The 23654-nt window shown below is 39.9% G+C and overlaps 1 protein-coding gene across 3 annotated transcripts in view; it reads left to right on the top strand.

The window, feature by feature from the left end:
• Nucleotides 1-1289: 1289 nt before the first annotated feature.
• The window catches only part of macrod2 (mono-ADP ribosylhydrolase 2), a 362991-nt gene continuing 340626 nt past the window's right edge, over nucleotides 1290-23654 (top strand). For all 3 annotated transcript variants that reach the window (XM_019870487.1, XM_019870486.1, XM_019870484.1), the window contains exons 1-3: nucleotides 1290-1514; nucleotides 4532-4636; nucleotides 6225-6338. In XM_019870487.1, coding sequence (XP_019726046.1) covers nucleotides 1478-1514; nucleotides 4532-4636; nucleotides 6225-6338 — 256 coding nt within the window. In that variant the 5' untranslated portion in view covers nucleotides 1290-1477. The remainder of the gene's footprint in view (nucleotides 1515-4531; nucleotides 4637-6224; nucleotides 6339-23654) is intronic.

Below are 23654 nucleotides of genomic sequence, written 5' to 3'. Positions count from 1 at the left end.
CCAAAAACTTGTAAAAATCCTCAACTATTTGCCTCAACATCTTTGAACTGCTATATACAGTAATGTGACTGAGGATAAGTTCCTGACGGGAACATGTACTGCAAGAGTGACATCTTGCGGTTTGGTTTTAATTCTGCACTAAGATCATGCGGCACCGCTCAAAAAACGGCACCTTACAGGACAAATCATTTAGGCAATTCCTCGGAAATTCTGTGTCCAAATCCAAGACGAGAGGTAAATAAATTAAGAAATAAATAAAATATTACACTTTTGATTTTTGGCTGGGGTGAACACAAACTATTTTTTGAGTGAAAGGGCAAGTACCGCACGTGCATCTTTCAAGTGCGGTGCATATTCTAAATTGAGGTATGGTTCTGTCTGTTGAAGTGTTCACAGTGATATTTTTTTTCTTCATAATAAAAAAAAACTTCGAAGTGAAAAGTTGAGGAAAGTATGAATGAATGAAATTTCCTCAGGATTTCACTGATCTCAGGAAAGGGTGAGTCAGGAAAGTCCCCCACCTGCACTTACCCTACGTGCAGACCCTACGCTAAACCTCAGATTTAAGGATGCATAAGGGTTGCATTACCTTGCTCCATGTATTTAATGCGAACGTACACTTCGCGCAGGACTGTCGCTCGCAGTCAACATACAGGTAGTCTTGAATGGCGCCTTTTCTGACAACTGCAGGCAAGTATTACTATACACAACATTTACAGTACTGTACATACTACATATATGTATACAACGATCCTATATCGTTAATGTCTGCACCGCAGCCGCATTGGATATGGCAAAGTGAAGCCTTTGTGAAGGAGCAATCTTTTGATTGCTCCTGAGAGATATACAGTCGAACCTCCTTACAACATATCTCGAGGGACAAAATCAATCTGTACGTTCTAACGGTAGTTCGTTGTAACTTCGTTGTAACCAAGTTTAAATTGCACTCGTTAGTCATTTTACCATGGAGATGTGGTACTTATCAAAGACCTATTAATCCCTCAGTACTGAATTAGCAGTCGAATTACATCATATTCTATTTCATTGAACCAACCAAATTAAGACAACGTGTTTTGGATTAATTGTCACATTTTGCGCCGAATTTGTTCTGAATGACTTGAACCCCACCATGAACAACAAACCATAAACCTCGACCATCAGAAATGACCGATCGAACATCTTCAGGGCGTGGATGAATTTTGATTGACCGAAGAGCCCAACCAACCACAAACCCACTTCCCCGTTCTTCCCAGCCACTCAGATGGTCTCTAATCGTACACACTATTCACGCTGCAATCACGGTAGGTTGAATCGAGTGAGCGCCGTAGAAATTTGACAGATTCACAGGTGAGAGCAGCAGCAGCCCAAGGCTGTTAGACTTTGTATTTCTATTTTATCCCCCGGAACACCGCTCGCAGTGAGTCTGGGGGTGTCACAGTCAAAAAACAACCACTCGAAGACAAATTACTCCGGCAGCATGAGCAAAAAGAAAAAGGATTGGAAGACTGAAAAAGGTAAGGCTTGATTTGAGGGGGAATGGGAATATTTTGCACTTCATGGCTGACAGACAGCGTTGATTCTTATTTTGCTCAAAAATGGGCCAACGATCCCTTCCCCGTGTGGCTCCAAACTACTTTGCATTTGCACTAATCCCACACACCAAGTGGTCAGTCACATTGTGAGGATGCGCCTGCTTGGCTACCGTTATTGCGTATTTCGCGTTGGAAACAACATTGTCTCTTCTTGCTCAGGCTACTTGGTATGTAGCTTGCATGATCCAGGGGACCGGTTTCTTTGTCATTCACCTGTCGGAGTAACGTCGTTGCGCGCTTCGACGCGACGTGTGGTCCTCATTAACATCCACATGTGCTAAGGTTTCTTGAGCCAAACAGCACAGCCGCTGCGAGGCAACAAATGCTTTATTATTTGCAAGAATGTGTATTCTCAGCACCTTGACATGTTATACACCTTAATTGTTATTTACTCTTGTCAGGTGTAGGTGCAGGTATAGCACATGTGCAATTGATTACTAAGTCAATACTGGTCCAAACCAAGTGTGTACTCCTGTGTCGACGGGTAAAATAGTATTACGCAAACTTTATGACCACCTAAATAGACGTTTTTATTGATGCATGTTGACTTGTGCCGGGCAGCATGGTCAGCTGGTGGTTTGCAGGAATGCTTCCTAGTTCTGAGGTTCGGGGTTTGAATCGAGGCTCCGCCTTCTCTTGTTTCGATTGCATGCTTTGGGTCATCAGTCTTCCTCCCACATTCCAGAAACATGTTTCTTATGTTAATTGAAGACTTGATATTGTCCTAAATGTGAGGGTGAATCATTCTCTACATGTGCCCTTTATTGGATGGCAACCAGTCTCACCTTTGACCTGAATGAGGACAAACACAAAAGAAAATGGATGGATAGATTTATGCAATATATGCTACTCACATTATTCACTAAAGTGGACCAGACAAACCAGACCAGGCCTTGTCTTTTGCTTGCATTTGGAAATACTTGCTGCTATGACCTTAGTGGCGTGTCATTATTTCAAGGGTGTATGGTAAAGGTTTTTGAATAAAGGGCATAAACAAACACAACATCCAATTAATCAATTTATTAAAATAATCGTTAGTTGCCCCCCTCATCTGGATGTAGTTATACGGATACATTAGGCCAATGCAATAAGGAGAAAAATGGCAAAGACGCATGTAAAAAGATAATAGAAACCAAAAGTATGGCAATACTTTTATGGCAATAGGGTTATCGCCTCAATATTAGTTTCTTCTTGAGCCCCTTTGAAGTGCCCTTGAACTTCTCAGGGGCAATATTATAATTTGCAAAGGCCTATCTCTCTTCATGCATGCCATGCTAATTTATACATTTACTTGATATTGACAGTTAAAAAAACTTGTGTACGCATGGTCTTGAAAATGAAGTGAAAATAAAGTTTTGTTACAGGAACATTCATGACTGTCATTAAATAGTACAGTGCAGTGTATCATTTTAATGATTTCATTATTAAAGGAGAAATTGACCCCAAAAATGTCTTAACAATATGTTCTATCTGCCTTCACTAGTATAAACACGGCACTATGATTAATATTGTATTTATGGAATATGAGTTAAGCAGCAAAATCGACTCGTTTTTAACTATCTTAGGGGCGGCCATTTTGCCACTTGCTGTTGACTGAGAATGACAGCAGTTCCTCAGGGGTCTGGGAACGTCCAATCATGGCTCAGCTTCAGAAAACGTACACACATACACACACACATACACACACAGACAATCGTGCGCGCGCACACACACACACACACACACACACACACACACACACACACACAATCGCACACACACACACACACACACAATCGCGCACACACACACAATCGCACGCACACACACACACACACACACACACGGCACACCGTATTAAAAGGTGGAGTGTCAAGGATGGTCGTCCTTGCCCGATTGATACAGGGCGCCGTTTCATAAAACAAAAACACCAAGCACCATGGATTCGTTGATCTTGAATTCTCTTGCGGCTGCTTGATTATCATGGTCTTCCACGTAATTAATGCCTTACAGTTCAAACTGTGCTTCGTAAGCGTGTCTCTTCATAGTTTTGCACAATGCACGTACTATACAGTGATTCCCTCGCTATTTCGCGGTTCGTTTATCGCGGCTTCAGTGCATCGCAGATTTTTTCAAACATATTCATTTAAAAAAAAAAATCATTTACATGTAGTACAGTACTGTATATGTTGTTCTATGTGACTCACTGTTGTTTTACTGACTTTCGCAGCTTCTCGCGGACCGTTTGCGGACTTTTTGCGGACTTAAAAAAAAAAAATTCTGTTTACTGTATTTTGTTATTCATAAACTAACCTAACTTATACATGTTTAAATCTATTAGTATACAGTATGAAGTCATGTTCATTACTTCAAAATTTACTTCTACATGCATGTATACCATTAAACTTGGCCTTATAAATATTATGTACATGTACCTACATGAAGGGGGGTCACTACTTCGCGGATTTTCATTTATCGCGGGTGGTTTTGGTCCCCATTAACTACGATAAACGAGAGATTACTGTATACACTTGCTAAGGGCGTGCCTTTAGAATCCTCTTTTACGCCCACCCTTCCCACTTTAACGTCCGCATGCTCTCCACAGTTACGTCCACTTTTCCTCTATAAGCAGCATGTCGGCACAACATTAGTCAGTCAGGCGGAGCCCTCATCGAAGTCACACAACAGCATTCACAGATTTTGGAACTTGGTGCATACACAAGGCGACACACATTATTAGGTGCCCTGTCCATTTTGTAGGAAATTTAAGACTTTTTTGTGCATTTTATGTTTGTGAAAATGGTGTGTGTGTGTGTGTGTGTGTGTGTGTGTGTGTGTGTGTGTGTGTGTGTGTGTGTGTGTGTGTGTGTGTGTGAGATTTGTACAGATTATTGTCCTTGGTCTGTAGCGGGATTGGCTGGCATGTTCATTTTTATCATACTTTCACTTTCTTTTAATAGAGAGACTTCTTCGCATGGACCGCGATGAGCGACGCAAAGAGGGCTATCGTCGTCAAGATTATATAAGTCTGGACAAGATTCCAACCTGGAGAGAAGATAACTACTGTAAGAGAAGACACCATTGCTGGTCAAATTCCTGCATCACACTTTGCATTACAGTGCAGTCAGATACTTGCTGGTGAACGGGTATGAGGAAAATGCTTAATTGGACCAGCCAGCCTATGACTTTTTTTTTCGATAGGATACTGACTCCAACTATCTTGACCTGCCTTTATATACAGTCACAGAACATTAAATTGTAGCTAAAGAAGGGTGAAAAAAATAACGTTAAATAACTTATTGTCTCTGGTCAAAGCACGGATGCATTTTACTGTGTGAAGAATTTTGACATTTTTATTTCATTGTCCTTTTTAGCTATGACTTGAATGAATGAGCCATCAACCACACGATGCAAATTGTGACAATTGATCACTCTGATTGGCTGTTAGCTTGCAAAACAGTGCATAGATAGCAGTAGACTATGCGAGTACACAAAACAAAGCAGCAGCAAATAAAATAGCCTTATCTAATAAATTAAGCTCAGAAAAATGTTGCTTTTTTAAAATTTGGACTTGATCCTGTTTTTAATGTTGGGAAAGGTTCTGGACATGTTTCCATTTTATTTAATAAAACCCTAACTGTGGACGGTATGATAAACAGTGACTTCTCAGTATCAGAGGGTATTATTAATGAGTGTATTTCAACTGCTGTGGTTGGATGTGCAGTTGCAGCCCAGTCCAGCTCAGCGACGCTGGTGATGGCAACGTTACAGACACTATTTACTGGTCGTCACCGCAGACTTCTAAACAAAGTCACAACACCGTGCTTACGCAAGCCCCAGACGTCATGTTGTGTGGCCGACTGTCTCCTCAAGCCATTTGTGGCAGTGTGCATGCGTGACTTACATGAACTCGCTTTTCACGCAAGAACAAAGTACATACTGTACATTAGTAGCCCTAAGGTTAACATACTGAGGAATTTGTAGCCTTTTCTACAGTGACAAAATAAAATACTGTTCATATCTTTCGTAATGATGGTAAAGCCAGTTATTTCCCGGTATTCCTTGGATGATGCAATGAATTTAATTGATTTATTAGGACGTTAATCCTCATCATGTGTTTTGTGTTACCAGTGGTTGAATGTGTCATATTTAACTGTCACATTTGTTTTATTTATGCTGCATTAAGTTTTTTATTTTGTAATTCATTAATGAATTTGGACAAAACATGACTTGTGGGTTTGTGTAAAAATGTGACATCCAGGAATTTGCAATGTCCACTTAAACGTTGTATTTGAAAATTAAGATTTATTTTGATTTGAATTACAGGTGAGTAGAATGACTTGGTCTACTGATTCACATATATATATATATATATATATATATATTGTTAAGAAAACCATTGTTTGTTTGCCACTGCTGTAAATGGTAAGAGTACATAAAGGTAAGAACAATCATCAATGTTGGAAGGGCCATAATTGAATTACGTTTTTTTCAATGTTTGTGCTCAACAATATTCCATTATAAATACCACACAAAGCTGTACACTTGATTTTATATTTTGAAACATTATATTGAATCAATGATTAAATTACATCCATCTGAACTCATCCTAATATATTGTGGTGAGTTTACTATTTTTATTTTTCCATTTAGCTGACGGAAGAGAAGATGGGAACGTTTTGACAGGCACAGGTGGTCTCAGTGAGAAAGTTTCTCTCTACAAAGGAGACATAACTGTCCTGGAGTTGGATGCCATTGTCAATGCTGGTAAGTACTTTGCCTTTGGTCTTATTAAGAGGTTGTTGGTGCCGAAGATGCCTTATTTATCAACATGTCGTGGCTATCGTATTCTGTTAATGAAAATCGAAGTATTGGGTGTGACAAAGCACCAATTTTGTTGAAATTGAGACTCCCTGTCAACAAGGTGACATCAAATAGTGGCAAAGAAATGCTCTTAGTGCAGTGGCCTAAGCACAACAGCGATTTAGTATTTCAGCTGACAAAAAATAAAAATTAAATGGCTGTTTTCCACCAACTTCAATGGTGAGAAATACACAATCAGTGTTTAATCCACTGATTAGAAACAAAAGTTCAGAAAAAGTCAGTTTATGTTTCCCAATAAATTCATCCTGCGATTTCGTCCAAAAGCCAAAACGTCCCTAGCTTGGTGTGACGATTGAATGTATACAGTATTGGCGTTTTTATTTGTACAGACTACAACACCTTTTTGTGTATGCCTGTGGTAGGATCTCTTACACTTAGTGAAATACCTTGGCAGTTGGAAGTTAGGTAATGGCAGATGAGAAGGAAAAACCTTTTCAGATTTGCTTTTTTTTTTTTGTAGGCAGTACACAAAATTATGCAATGTTCTAAAGTTTGTCTGCGCACAACCTACATGGTGCGTCAGACTTTACACTCTTGTGCTTTTATTTATTTATATATATATATATATATATATATATATATATATATAAACCTTGTTGCTATGTAACAATGTATTCAATGTCTACTTTTACATTCTATAATCCAGGGGACCACCTCATTGTAGTTCACAGGGTGCATCAAGTCTAATTTGATGTCAAGTGATCCAGACTCAAATCTTAGTATGATTTATAAGAAAAGTAAGTTGGTCTTTTCCATTTGTTTTAATTCAAGGCAATACAAACATGCAATAGGAAACATATTAATAAACATCATTCACTTTTTTAGCCACTTATTCTCACCATTCTTTTTACAAAACATTAACAGCTTGATATTTTTGGAGGATATTTCAGACCTTCACTTATGAAAGTCTGAAATATTTATACTTCATTTTGCACATGCGCAATTAGTTGGCAGAATTTCCTGTAGTTCCTTCAATATTCCTGTCTGCCTCTTGGACTTGAACACGTTTTAGAGGCACATCAAGTTCTTGGTAATGTCACTATTTTGCCATATTTTCTTCGCTTGATGATAACTTCCTTCAGTGACATATTTATGACATATTCCGAACTTAGAAATTGTTTTCTACCCTTCTCCTTACTTATAACTGAACAAAGAAATCTGCAAACCATAGCTTGTGCTGTCAGATGTGACTACAAAAGTATTGAAACTCTAGAAACTTGAACAGCTGGACTATTAATGGTGTTTTTTGGCAGCCGTTTTAGATTTAGTCTTTTAGGAAAAAATGCTTTTGAGTTTCTCACATTTTAGTCATTCCGATTCATGATAGTTTTAGTCAACGAAAAGTCAAAAAGGTTTTCGTTGACAAATACTCAAAAATGCTTTAGTTAATAGACATACAAGGTTTTTACCCAATAACAAAGACTTTCTGATCTACTAAAGATTATGCGTGACACACAACTCGGTAACAGTGGAATCAATGTTCATTACTCCACGATAAGCTCAGAACCAAAACATTTTCTTTGGCAATTGTGGCTTTATTTCTGTGAACCAACCTGCAATGAACTGACTCAAACCCAAAATATGAACAATGGATGAGGAACAATTACATTTATGAAGTCCGTGCTCTTGTTATACAAGTCGCAGGACCAACCAAACTATGGAAAGAAAAAGTGAAAATGGTTCATATATAGGAGTTCCAGGGTGTATTAAAGTTCTTAGTCAAAACAACAGTGTAAAATGAATTACAAAGGTTCATAATTTTATGAGCCCTTGCGGTTCCACTGTAATAGTGGTTGCTGACAGCTTTTAGAGGGTGTCGGTTTTTCTTTATGTCCTCTGTTAAAGTTTAATTATTAGAGTCATTGAGTTTTTAATGCTCCCTTAATTCTGTTTGGCTGATGGCTCTTCTAAAGCCTCTTACATGTTGAAAGTCATAAGACAATATCGGGCTCCGGTGTCTGCGGTCACACCTTAGACCGACTCCACTGTCTAAATGAGACATTCTTTCTTTTTTGTACTTTTCTTTTCTTTGCTTTTTTTTCTTTCTCAAACTGCTCTAGACCCACTGATTACTATTGCTTGGTTCTTCAACCAAGTCTTGTGACACAAGTTTTGCATAAACCAGACCAAGTTAAAACATGTCATGCAAATTTGCAAAAACAAAGCATATCCACACTGCCTCGGAATGTGCAAATGTCTCACAACGTTAGGTCTTTTCACTGTCATTTGCTTCACCTTTGGTGACTTTTAGGCAGCTTGTTGAAATAGTCGTCAGCCCCACTGCCACAGAGGCAGGAGATCAAGGTTCTTTGTTGGAGCATCTCAGAATGGAGTTTGGATGTTCTTCGTGTGCCTCCATGTTTGTTTTTTTTTTTTTTTTTTTTTTTTTAAGGGGGGGATATTTGTGCCCTGTGATTAACTGTCATCAGAGGCAGTGTTTCAGTGGCTCTATTCCTGCGTATTCACAAAAAAAAAAACTCAAACTCATTTGGCTCCAAGCTAAATGACAACACACATTTGTGGTTGTTCCACTGTCACACGATGAATGACGGTCAATGCTGCTGCTTTCACAGAACTTGCTGCTCTGCTGAACAGTGAAATGACCCAGGTGGAGGGCTACATTGGGTCCTGTTTTAGGTCCAGTTAATGGGGCTCAATCTTTTCACAAAAGTGATCATGAGTAACACACCAGCTGGAGTATTTTGCGCTCAGTCATACAACAACCAGACCAAGTTAAAACATGCCATACAAATTTGCAAAAACAAAGCATATCCACACTGCCTCGGAGCAGCTTCAGCTGTGTAATAAGGAGAATACAAATGTATTCCACAGTAAAATGAAATGTCCCACTTCGCGGTAACCCCCTCCCTAATTATTTGCATACTGTGTAAAATCTGCCTTCAGTTATGTTTTGTAATATTTGCGTCTCGTGTCGTGTTCTTCCTTGCAGTCTGAGCAATTTCCTTACTTACAGTATTTGTCGTCTTATAGGATTCGCATATTCTGCTTTGTTTGTTTGCTGTTGGGATGCATGTCGGAAAGGAGAAGCTGAAACAGGCAACTGCTACTTTCAGAGATGTTAAATGCTATAGTAAAGATACTGGTAATCACATTTCAACACAGCTACGGGAATGATCGGAAATCCACTTTTTTTTCGTTGGTGTTATGTGAGAAACAGGATGTGCTTTTTAGGGAACAACGGGCCGTACAGCAGAGACAAACAGGCGGCCACAAAGAATAAGGGTGAGTTCGCAAAGAAAAAAGAAAATTCACTTTTTGTTATTTGTTGAAACTCATTCTGGCCCGTCCTGTGCCTCTAATTTTCCATGTTCCACCATGTTTGAGGAACACTATGTTTGGTGAGGAAGAGTTTTTAATGGAACTTTTGGTGAAGATTGTGGAGTCATCAAGTTGTGGCCAGTCAGTGAATACGGAGAAAAATCTATATGCATCCATTAAAAAAAATGGTTTCCTAAATTCCATTCATTCTCACTGACGGTGTATTTACAGACTTGCACTGAAAACTGCAAAAAAAAAAAAAAAAGCGACGAAAGAAAAGATAGAGGAAGACATTGAAAGATAGTTCTGACCGGCAGTGATTTTGATCACAAGATATAATTATTCATGTTCCCGGTTTAATCGAGCAGTAAATGCCTTTGTTTTTATGCAGAACTGGCAATCATACAATAGTGGGCGGAAAGTCAATCTTAAAATAATTTTTATAGGACATATATTGTACATGCAGTATCATAAATGGTTAGAGGGTGCTTGGTGGGATACAATGTGGGCATCTACGACCAAGTACTTTTAGGTGATTATGAAGTGGAAATTGGATATATTGTCTGTTAATTGTCTTTCCTGGAGCCAGAAAAAAAGTGACTATTTTCTAAACTGGCACTAGATTTAGTATGACACATTTCACATCAAAATGTCACTTAATGTCAGGAGCATGTTGTACATGTTTGATGCAGAGCATGTTTTGAAAACAACCAAATAACTAACTAACTCACTAAATAAATATATTTCTTCTTGGAGCATCAATCCTCTGCAATTGCATGCAGCAGCAGTGTGACTTAATCAGTGCTTGCTCAATTTGCCTCTAGGGGGCACTGTGTCCCCACCGATCACTGACATATCGAATGGAAGCCCTGGTTTGTCAAGGGGTGGCTGAGAGGGTTCTTAAGCTCAGCTGTAGCAATGCTCCTTTTCTGCATGCCCTCGGATGTTCCTTTTAGAAGTGTTTTAGGAGATGAATAGAAAATTCAAGACGTCTTGTAGATTGTCAGCACCTGCTTATGTTCAGCAGTCTAAAAACTATCCAATATTAAGCTGCTGCATTTTTTAAATTAAACCATGCTGAGATAGTGCCAATTTAGGCTTACTACATCCTGGAAAGCCCACGACCCGACATACCATTGCAAGTATGCAGATAAAAGATTGTTTTTGGTTGTTTTGTTTTTTTTTTTTCTTTTCTCCGAGAGGAGGATGGAAGTACCCCATCCATCCATCCATCCATCCATCCATCCATCCATCCATCCATCCCTCCCTCCCTCCGTTATGTGAATCGATTATCCTCAGGAGGGTCGCGCGCGTGCACGAGCCTATCCCAGCTGTTTTTGGCGGAAGGCAATGTACACCCTGAAATGGTCACCAGCTAATCGCAGGGCACATATAAATGGACAACCATTTACAGTTGTTGAAATTAATGAAGCAAGGTTGAGGGAAATGGTTTGAAAAAGACTTGTTCGTTGCCTAGGCAGTGCAATCTTTATGGATGTCAGCATATTCATTTGTTCACCTTCTCCTTATCTGACTACCATCTCATTGTATACCGTCTGACAGTTTGGCAATTATTACTCCTAAAACCATGCAAATGAATGAAATTTAAAAAAAAAAACATCCATCAACTTGCTCATGCTTTCTGTTTTAAAATTAGAATGAATCAATGAACACGGTAAAGCTCAGTAAAAGTTTTAGTGGCCTTTGATTTATTTTCTTCCTTTTTTTTAAGGTGAATGTATGACAGCGATTAATGTAAGTTACTTATGTTTCAATTATTGAAATCTAAATATATGATCAAAACATTCTACTCAGTATTTTGTTTTTGTGTGTGTGTGTGTGTGTGTGTGTGTGTGTGTGTGTGTGTGTCCCCCTGCTGCAGTGATGTAACATGTCCATGATGAAGTGACCTTTTAATTGAACATTCTCTGTCTATTAATGAAAAACTCCCCCGCCAAATGCAGTGAAAGCCAATATCATCAGTTGCTCTCCAGGTCCATTTTGGCTGCACAGTTGTTGTCCTCATGGATGCTAAGCAGTGACTGGACATCCTGATGAAATGGGTTTTCTTCTGTTGACACAAGTGATTGTGTGGTTACTGTAGGGCTTAGGGAATGTGGAGTCATTATAGATAAAATGTTTCCTTCTGTGGAATGAGAAACACGTCAGTGTTCGTGTGGCAATGATGAACAGTGCCATGTCTGAGAGATGTCCAGGAGAAATGACTAATAATCTTGATTGACATAGTCCTGAGTGATCTTACTGCTAAGTCAATATTTTTATATTACTATCCTGTGACTAATGGGCACAAGCGAACTCTATCATTTAGAGTCAGTGCAAAAGTGATCTCAGTAGCTGCATTGCCATTGTTTTTCTTTCAAGCGGGTAAAGATTTGATTGCAATTGGTCTTTAAAGTATTACTGAGGTGACTTTGCCTTGCGTGCTCAGAATATTCACGTTGATCATGATTTACAGCAGGGATGGGCATACCACACTGAGTTGTCCCTTGAATATTTTTTTAAATGAGGGGGGGGGGGGAATTATCAACCATAACCTGTGGATTCAGTTATTCACTGATTTTAATACACAACACAACCTATTTATTTGGAATAACATGCAGGACAGGCGTAGTACCCGAATAATATAATGTTTTGAGTGAATAGATGTTTGTGTGGAAAAAGCCCCAAATTATTTTTTGCACGTAATGTTGGTTTGCTGTTCAGCGGTTTTGTGCTGTCCTTGAATGTATAACTTTTATGCATGAGCCCTTTGCACTGAAAAAACAAATCGCAGTGTGTGGTTAATTTTTGATTATTCAAACCCTTTCTTGTTGAATATCTGATATTTTATATGTGAAATGTCACATGAAAAACAAATAAAGTTCAAGATAATACAGGCATATGTTGGTTTAATAAAGAACAGCCATAAGCACGTGTTTTGTCCATACTAAAAATAGCATTTTTGTGATACATCTGATGAATAAGTGGATGATTCTATGTGGGGCACCCAGTAGCGCTGATGAAACCCCGAAAATTCAACAAAATCATTTAAGTTGCACATCCTGATTTGATGATGTATAAAATTCCTCAGGCAACCAAACCAATTTTAGTGAGACAAAATTGTGTTTGATAACACATTATAGCAAGGAATTTTCAATAAGTGTAAACGAGTTTGAAAAATGCAGTCGTTAATGCAGCAGGGTTCAAAGGTTTGCTTCGAGAGTAGCTATAGACAAGCTGATGATTTGTTGCCATGTACACATGAAGAGCAGCGAGACTTGACTTGCAGGTTGTGCAACCTCCAACAAACTGCATTTGTCTGACCTCACTCAGCTGTGGCACTATAATGGGATGATGGCTTCTGCCATTAGCATGATGAAACGGACAAATAAGTGACTTAAGAGAAACCTACTCAACTCAGGGGTTGCAATTTAGTTGGCCTTTGATGCCTCAGCTGGCCATGGAAACAATTTAATCTCTCTAATAGAATCTCGGTCCCCATCCATGAGCAAACAAAGCAGATTACGATCTCCAATAAGTGTAAGACCACACAGCATTTGTGATGGATCAGAATTCCCAATACTGTGGGTGACAGTTGAATATTTTTCTGGATGAAGAACATCTCTCGCAACCATGTGAAGATATATGGATTGTGTAAAAGATGGCCTGAATCAATAAGTATAAAGAATATTACCTGCCTCTGCAGCAGAGATCGGTTGTGACAATCGATATAAACAATACTTTCGTACCTTTTTGAACCGAGTAGTATTAATGCAACACACTTTTTACTTTCATGATTTGTTCAGAAAAAAAAAACATGCTATTTTTAACATGCTAAATGAGCTACATTCCGCTTGATACTCTTTGTATTCATGATTGCTTCCTCAAACTGTTTTGGTTTGTCAGAAAAAAACTTGTGCCTTGGGTGCTGCCACATCACTCTGTTACACCAATCCTCTATCGGTGTTTCTAGCGGGGTCTCTCTCTCTCTCTCTCTCTCTCTCTCTCTCTCTCTCTCTCTCTCTCTCTCTCTTCCTCTCTTCCTCTCTCTCTCTCCCACCAATCAAATGGAGCCAGAATGTCCCATGACTACACACAGTCTCCATGGCCGCACCCAAGTTTTGAAGGTGAAAAAAGATTTTACATAAACAGTGGAGGAAACAGTGGCATTCAACTCTGAAACCGAACCGCTGGTCTATTGTTGTTTAGCCTGAAGACTACGAAAATGAACGGCATTTCAGGCACCGAGCAGCCTTGTTCACGTCTCTGTTATTATTACCTGGTGAGGCTATTATGCCTTTTACGTTGTGTGTCCCCCCGAGTTTGAACAAATACCATTTCTTGTGGCTAAATTTGCCTGAATTTAATGTACCAAGACATAATTTATTTCTGTGTAGTTGATGTTGTTGGGCAATATCTGAAGTTACAGATCTCATTTTATTTTTTTTCCTTGATGTTCATGCTCTGATTAATAATCAGATGTTACTCAGTAGTTAATCAGTACTTGAGTACTTACTGTCGTATTTATTTGCAGGTCTACTTTTGCTTGAGTCAATATTTTTACTTTTGAGTCATATTCGAATGTAACATTATTTTAACTTGAGTACAATTTTTAGCTACTCCACCCACCTCTGCTAAACATTGCAATCACCGTGCTATTAGCTGTATCTAGGTCACTGCTTTATGATCTGGCTGATTGTGACGCTAATTATATCTCAAGTGGCTAAATTCTATTGTTGTAAATAGTGTGAAGCAACCATTTTTTGATATGAGCCCTGGAGATACCATCCATCATTGTCTTACTGAGTGAAGCAGGTTCTTTGTTAAGAGTATAATTTGGGGAAGTTGACTAAGTACTGTTTTGATTGCCATCTGTTTTGTTTTTTTTCTCTCATAGGCCAAAGACAATGTAGTGACTGTTTTATTTATAGGGTTCCTCTGAAATCTTCCAGGTGAGGAAGAGAAGATGAAGAGCGAGAGATTAGAGGAAGTTATGACAGGCGGGGGACTTGGACGAGTTTCTTTGTGTATCACCAGATGTAATTTCCCATGTTCCAGTCAGGCAGTACATGTCTACCCTCAAACCGCTACACTTACCCAGTGGCTGGGCAGTTTTGTTGATTAAAAATACACCAGACTGCAGCAGATATCGAATCTGATGGCTTCTTTTTGTAATTTTATTTATTTATTTATTTTTATAGAAGACATGTCAGAACCACCCTGTTTCAGCCAAGGTTGTATTTAATTTTTATGATCCCTTTAATCACATGGCATCTAGCCACAATATCTACCTTTTAAGAATTATAGATACCTGTACTTCATTTTGTTAATGGGGGAAGTTGGTGCAAAAATTATCACTGTGTTCTATGCCGCTCCACCAGTCTAAACACGGCATTCTGATTAATACTGCGTTTGTGGCATACACATCAAGCAGCAACATTCACCTGTTCATTCTCGGACAGCCATTTTGCCATGCTGTCGACTGTAAATGACATCACTGTTGCTGAGTGATCAGTTAATGACCAATCACGGCGTACCTATTTTCTGAGTTTGGTTATGTGATACTTGAATGGCCATTAGCTGAGCCCTGAGCAACTGTGCTGTCACTTTCAGTCAACAGCAAATTGCAAAATGGCCGCCTCCTGAGATGGCTGAAGGTGGATGGATTTTACTGCTGAACTCATATTCTCCAAACACACTATTAATTAGTGTTTAGACTCATAGGTGCACACTTAATGTACACTATTATAGTAAAATTATTTATTTGAGTTGACTTCCGATTTAATGCTTGAAACAGCGATCGCAACTGTAATTTTTGTTGAATCAGAACATTAGAAAATAATTCAAAAACGTGAAGAATCTCGAAGATTAGAATTTGAATCGTTGTCATTGGGCCATGTACTACGGAATTGACAGTATTAAAATGGTTTACTGCAACAGAAAAATTGCACTCAGTTCTTTTCCCAATTCATGACCGCAAAGCAGTGTGACCCCCACCACCCCCCACCCCTGACGAGAGGGCAGCAAGAGGCCAGCCAGTGGAAAATGAACACCTAATAATGGAACTCCCTGGATATTACTAAATGAGCAAACTGGCAGTTTAGAGCTACCTCTCTGTGTAACCTGCATGTTTTATAGATGAGAAGAGTCTCACTCAGAGAGAATGAAAGCGCCTCTCAGTATGGCACACTAATAGCCTCTAAGTAAAATTAGACAGATGTTTATGGGTGTTTATCATTGCACATTACACCAACTTTCTTTCATGGCCCCAAAAGGATGCGCATCAAAGCGGGAGCGAACCTTCAAGCTTTTATGCCATTAGCCAACATGTCAAAAAGCATGTGGAATGCTCTGGTGTTTGATTATTTGAACGAAGATTCCTTTTTGGTACAGTACTTCTAACATTGTTTTCTAATATGAACGCCACTACACGTTACTTTATCGCCACCAAGAGTTGGTGTACCAAATGAATCAAGGCTTAAGGGGTTTGTCAAGACATGGCATGCAATAAAGTTTTGATGAGACCTCAGTTGGGGAAAGAAGAGAGATGCTCCAATTGCCTTAAAGAGAAAAAAAGGCCTTGGGCAATGAAGCAAATGTGCAGATCATAGTAACTCTATAGCCCTTTTCACATCATCCTTCAATTTCTCAACACCTCCATAGCAGTTAGCTTCTCAGGATTTTGACCCAGCAGGGCAGGTCACCACTCTGAGACAAAGAGGGAGATTCTTATCAGCGCCGTTTTCCCCCTCCTCAAACACCTCCAGCACTAGTCGCTCAAATGGTGAGCGATGACTTCTCTGAAACTCAATATCAGCGTTATCATCAAGGTGCTTCTTCACTGCTCTCAGGCTTGAGAGGGGTGTTGAGAAAAGAAGCGTTCGACACTTGCTAACGGAGGGTGCCTCCAGGGAGTGGTGATCAGTTTGGTGCTATTAAGGATGGTGTAATACAAGCCAGAAAGACAGGCCGGCAAAGACTGTGTGAAAGAGAAAAGAGGCATCATTTTGAAAGGGGTCAATGCCACACATATTGGTTTCCGATGTCCAATCAAAATGAGAACGTTTCAGGATAAAAACAAAAAAACAACAAAAACTCCAGCTTGCTTGAGTTCCTGTGACATCGCTTTTGTTCGTCGCATTGTACCTTATATTACTACTGTATATACATTGCACAATCACATCAACACAAGACCACCCAAACAGATAGTCAATCGCTAATTTACTATGCTAAAAAATGCAAATTTATTAAGCTGGCATTGATTAAAGTAGTCCATACACGGCACCAGCGGCAGACGTACAATTTAAAGTCCACGGTAATGCTGACCGTACAAAAAGCTTTTTAATGCATCACAAAAGCAAACACCTGTCCTTTTTTCATCTTCACAAACTCATTGTTAAGGTCTTTAAGCCATGAGCTATACAATACATAAAACAGCCAACTGAACCTCACGTATTAAGCAGATATTAAGATGCAATGGAGACTTACCTCCATGGCTTACGAGGGTTGATCTCCAGTGAGACATTGCAGCAACGGATTTGAACAAAACATGCCAACTTAAATGTATCTCACCTACTGTTTTCAGGTGACTATTATGCTACATGAGTTCTTGAGACCTTTGGAAATAGACGAAGTTTTGCAACACCTCTCAGATACAAGGTATGTTCAAGAACAGGAGTGAATTTGTTTTCACGCTATTTTCACCCACTGAAATTGGTTTACATTGCATAAAAATAATAGACAAAGTCGGGACAGACCATTAATATGAATTTGACCATATTTGGACATGGGGTTCCGCCAAACATCGTCGATATGGAAGCACTATTGCAAAGGTTTGTGAGAGAGTGATGAATCGATTCTAGAAAGATTCCATTGTGACAGCCCTAGTATGTACAATGTTTAAGTGAAAGCTGTCTATTTTATTCATGTATGTTTTAAATACGACTTTAAGAAGCACATTTTAGTGAATCTGGCAAAGATGCTTTGCTGGCAACGTGGATGCCACGGAGTGACCTAATACTGATGAGCCATTTGGGCAATCACTAAAACTTCAGTACTTTTGTATCATTTTAAAGTAATGCATCTTATCATTAGTCAGTATCAGAGAATATTTTCTTGCAGATTTATGTATGAAATAATTTACCTTGAAATCTATCGATTCCCTGTGAAATTTGACATTCAAGGCATTTTGACATGTACCACTAGTTCCCAAATACTGTACTGTAGTTTTTGTATTGTTCTGCAGTATGTGCGTGTTGGAGGTGGCTGAAAAGGCGGAGGAAATAAAATAAGTTATGTCAAGGAAAACAAAACCATTTGTATCTACGGGACTGATACGGCCACTTGAAATGTCTGATTGTGAAGTGCGACACTAAAAACAGAGCCACTCACATTACATTTATCTTTTCGTTTCAGTACCCACAAATGTCAGAATTTTAATAAATACTTCTAGCAGAATGACCTGCATGGGCTCTTTGTAACAGACCATGAAAAAAAATGAAGTGGGACTGTAACTTTCAAAGCCGAGGCATTTATATATTATACAAACAATGCTTCAATAAATTATTCATACTGAAAATACACTGCTTTTGGGATAACAAGCAAATTGTTTACTTGGCCTGCATTGACTTCTAATAAAGCAATGTGTCTGCAAAACATGTTATCGAAGATGCCTACATTTGCTGTCTGTCTCGTCCATAAATAACAAGATTTACTCACACTTCTTGACTGGAACGTTTCACAAGGGTTACTGCCACTGATAGAACATTGAGATGGTTTTTGAGACATATGGCCTACGTGAAGCAAAGACTGGTGTTCGACATGCCTGATTTGTTTCCTGGTTGAGTGCTCTTATTTGGTTTTCTTCTTGTCACCAAATACACCTAGACAGTGGGAGACAGTCATTGCCTAAGCTCTCCAAAACAGATGGTTGAAATCTGTTTAACTCCCCGAGTTAAATACCCCTCTTTATTTTCCAAGGTACCCTAATTGGTATTGTGTTTACGAAAAGCTTGTGACATTAGGGTCAAACTTGGATTGCTTGGCTGTTTGTAAATGCAGTGCTCATTTGGGTTAAGCGTAGGAATTTGTTTCCACACACCCCTGCCCTTTCATGGCCACACACAGTGATTGAGAAGCTAAATCCAAGCCAAACAAAGCGATGGTATTGGGATACCTTGTAGCCGGATTTATATGCAGTCACAGTCTTCGTTTAATTTGGGAGAAACATTTTAGTTTGGTGCAGGCTCAAAAGGGTGAGTATGGAAACCCTTGCGTGAAGAGGAAGTTTCCACGGTGGGTGTGGATGGACTTTTGCGCTGCATGGGCTGAAAGAAAAGAAGCTGGAGGATTTCAAAGCAGCTCTTCTACAATGAGCGCTTCAGTGCCTCTCACTGCACCTCCTTGTCACTCACACAGCCACGCAAGTGTGTGGACAGCTGGTCTTCGGCTGGCCTGTGAAAGCAGTTGCAGTAATGCTTTACACAAGGATGAAAAGTAAACAGAGTCAAAGAAATATGTTGTATTATACGGGGTGTCAAACTTTGTGGATGCTGATTTCCAGTGTAGCTCTTCTCGATAGATAGCTTAAAGCCATTTGCACTCCATGCGACGCGACTCAACCAGACCGTACTGTCGCGTAATGTGTGGGGTTCGGCGACCAGTTGTTGAGCGGTCCACCATGTGCCACTAGTGTTGCCCTGATTAAAAATAATAATTAAATATATAAATAACTGCCAAATAGAAAATATTTGTGTGTTGCGAGCTTTCACAACAAAAGTATTTGTTTCCAGGTGTAAGGGATATTCCGCCTGTTGCCGCCATTGTCGTGCTGCAACAATACAGTATACAGTATATACAGTGCATGTTGTTTCACAATAATACTTAACCATTTTCATTCCATGTGTACTTGTGGATGACAAAGCGAAGCGTGAAGCATCTTCTGCTGTGGTACTGCACACGCCAAGTACAGTTGTATAGTACTGTAGAACAAACACCCTTTGAAATATCAAAACTTGTCATTTTCTTAATCTGCAGTTTCTGCTCTTTGTATTAAAATAATATGACTACAGCTTCTTCTTTAACAATTGCGCCATAGTTCCCATATTTTTGCAATTTTCCAGCTCAGTTGCTTTAGTGCGGTAGGCCCAATGTGAATTGAGGTCAGACTTGCGATCACTTGCAGTGACTGTGACCATCTCAAAATCAATATGTGATTACGGATTGTTTTGTCCTTCTTGAATTTATGGCGCAATCTTTGAAATTGTACCTGATTTGTTGATCAGCAACATAACGTATTTTACTTAACAACCCGCATGACATTCTAATCATTAAGCTGTGCGAAATCCATTGAGCAGTAAAGGTTAGGTGAACAATGGCGGGAAGCCAGATGCATCCTTCCATTTTGTGACAAAACCAGCATCACAAGATGGTGTCTTCGAGTTGTTGGCCCCTGCATTGTGGTTGCAATTTCATTCAACCAGTACGGTTTTAAAAGCATTGGAGCTTGAAGTGTATCACATGCTTTAGTCATAGTAAGTCTCTCATTTGTCCATAGTTTTCAGACAGCGAGATGTTTTCTGGATGTGATTATGTAAACACATAAACGGCTGATCAAAGCAATCTCAGGAGAAATGTGTGGAAGATGTGGGAGAATCATATGTCATGGTATATACACTGTACATCGTGTCCAATGTGATCCTCATGAATGTCAGACAAGCGGCACTCCACTAAGACAAGTAAAATGTTGTCAGGAAAGCTCCCTGCCTGGTGAATTAAATAAATCTTTCATGAATCTTAAACAGCTTGCTGTTTTTCTGCCTGCAGTTTTAAAAAAACCAAAAGATTTCGGAAAAAATAAAAAATAAACTGCTGGCTGTTATAAGGAATCTGAATATATTTGCATTAATTTTGTAACATTAATTTGTATTCTCGTTTAGAAGCGCATCTTTGTTTCCTGTAACTCTTCCATTTGCCTCTGTTAGGGAGGGGAACAAAATTTGAATTGTACATATTTTCTTACTGTACTCTCTGATCTTGTTTATGCTTTTAAAAAGTAATTGCCTCTACCCTTTTAACTGCTCACAGTCTCTTCTATTTTATTAAGTTGCACTTCTAACATGACTTTGCTGTTTATTTATTTATGTTTTATTATTATTATTTTTTTTAATAACACGTTTCTCACATCCTTCAAGAAAATACTGATGGCTGCGCCCTGCGGTGCAGTGGCTTCTTAAAGTCCCTGGATTAAGCCCCTTGAAAATGACTTTGAAGTTGATTTTTGTGCCACTTTAACGCTAATAACGTGTTTAACTATTTTATCTACATTGAAAAGTGCTCTTGGCAGACTGCAAGTCCTACAAAAGGAGCGGTACACAGCACGGGGAGCCTCTGGCAACAGAAAGTGTTGCATAAACAAGAGCCAGGGAAATGTACTTGATGGCTAGCTCAGCTAAAGACTAAGAAGCCATCGTTGCCCTCACTATTCCAAGCCAGCGTTGGCTCACTAGACAATAAAATGGGCTTATTACATCTCAGGTTGGGTGGTTCCAGTGGGATGACGAATTGTTCCATGCAGCCTTTGAGATCAATGGACTAAAGCTGTTTCAAGCTGATTGTGGCTTATACTTTTGGGAAAGAAGCACAGGAGTGGTCTCTGTATTTATATCAACAAAGCTTGGTCCACAAACATTAGAGAAAGTGCTCCAAGGAAAATGGAGCCTTTGACTGTTAGAAGCCGGGCACTCTGTCTGCCTTGCGAGTCAACGGTTGTTGACATCACCGCTCTTTGTCGCTCCCAGAGGTCATGCAGATGCTCATGCTAACATGGTGCTACGGCAGCTTCACAACATCATTATCTCTCTGCTATCCCAGCACTCAAAGTTATTATGTGTGGTCACCGGTGATTTTAACCATGTGAAATTGATGGACACTCACAAGCTTTCACCAGCATGTAGCCATGCCAACATGGGGGGATTAGATGCTGGACTGTGTGTGTGCACAAATATACACTGTCCATACGGAGCCTGCCCCCATCACAACCTCGGCTTTTCCGACCACATTGCCATACTGCCCCAGCCTCTGAACCAGGGGTGGCCCCGGTCTTCGAGAGTCCCAATCCAGCCTGTTTTACTGTAGATGTCTCCCCCTTCCAATGCACCTGGTTCAAATGATCACCTCATCAGCAAGCTTTGCAGAAGCCTATTAATTATCATTTGAATCAGGAGTGTTGTAGGAAGCAGACTTCTAAAACAGGCTCGACGGGGGCTCTTGAGGACCGGACTTTGGCACCTTTGCGTTTAAACCAATTCTGAAGCAGTCCATGCCCACAGGCAGGTGTGTGGCCCAGTGATACTGCCTTTGTGTGCATAACAACAAATGTTCAGGGAAACAGCTACTCATGAAAGAGAAGTGGTCGTGGAGAAATACGGTTGCTCCGTCCTGCGCTTAATAAGAAAATGTGCTGATGATTTCCCCACCACCAAGACTATTGGCATATACCTGAACCAAAAGCACTAGCGGGGCACTGCTGAAGTCTACGGATGCTCCCTTCAGGGTGTACAAAGTATCAGCACTTAGAGAAGCAGGAAAAGAGCTGGCTGTGGGTATCAGGAAAGCCAACTACCTCTTTGGTAAATAAATACATAAATAAATCCAGGGCCACTTCACCTCTAGTGACCCATGGAGCATGTGGAAAGGCATTAAGTGCATCACAAACTACAACATCAGGGATGTGCAATGCTCAAAAGACCCCTTTTTGCCAGATGCTCCTAACCAGTTCTCTGCCCACTTTGTGAACCCCAGACAACAGCATCCTCAACGTCAGACTCACACCAACACCCAATCACCCGGCCCTCAGCTTATCACCAACAAACGTGAAGAAAATGCTGCAAAGGATGAATCCCAACAAAGCTGCAGGCTCTGACAGTATCCCAGGGCACATACTGAGGGACTGTGCCCACCAGCTGACCAAGGTGCCAACAGACATTTTGAATACCTTGCTCCAACTACCATCTCTCCTAACCTGCCTAGAGACTGCCACCGTCATCCTCTACCCAAGACCCTTCCACATTAAGAGGTCTGAATGACTATCAGCCATTAGTCCTCATTCAGACATGAAGTGCTTTCATAAACTGATCATGGCGCAAATCAAAAACTTCAATGAAATCTCTGTGGACCCTCTCCAGTACGCCTGCATGAAGAACTGCTCCACTCGTTAGTGGTCCACACAACCATCACCCACCTTGAAAGCAGGAACTCCTATGTCAACCTGTTTTTCCTGGCTGCCAACCAAGATGCTTGTGCAGTTTTACAAAGCCATTATCGAGTCGATACTCCCCTCCTCCATCAGAGAGTGGATGGCTATTGCCCATGCATGGGACAGGAACAGATAGCAGCGCCGTGTGCGGGTCACGTTTATAGCAGACCCTACGAATGCAGGACACAACTTGTTCGACCATCAGGCAGGAGTCCACCTTCCATTCAGACTAGAACCTACCGCCATATGAACAGCTTCTTCCCCTTGGCTATCAGAGTCATAAACACAAAATAAACCAGTATTATTTAAATGATGCTGGATAGTGTCAGTCGGGCAGGTCATGATTTCCAGACTGGTGCTTGGCCTGTGTCAAATGAGAAATTTGATATATTTAAGAATGCCTTTAAAGTCTTCACTCCTGAATAGCTTTCAGTGGACTTGTCAACCAAGACTATCCAATCCGGCTCATCCGATTGATATTTCTGATGCATTAATATACAGTACCTTGGTCATGTGGAATGCACATAATATATACATGCATTTCCTTATCAGGTGCACAAGTAAAGTGAAGATAATTGATTGGGAAAAGAAAGTTTACAGCTGCTCAAATGCTAACTTCGCACAGCATACATGTCATCAAAGCAATTGCAGGGACCCTCGTGTTG

Source organism: Hippocampus comes, unplaced genomic scaffold, assembly GCF_001891065.2.
Source record: "Hippocampus comes isolate QL1 unplaced genomic scaffold, H_comes_QL1_v1.1 scaffold76, whole genome shotgun sequence".
In the NCBI taxonomy this organism is placed as follows: Eukaryota; Metazoa; Chordata; class Actinopteri; order Syngnathiformes; family Syngnathidae; genus Hippocampus; species Hippocampus comes.
Note: the sequence above shows the minus strand (reverse complement) of the source record. Positions and strands in the feature narration are given on the sequence as shown.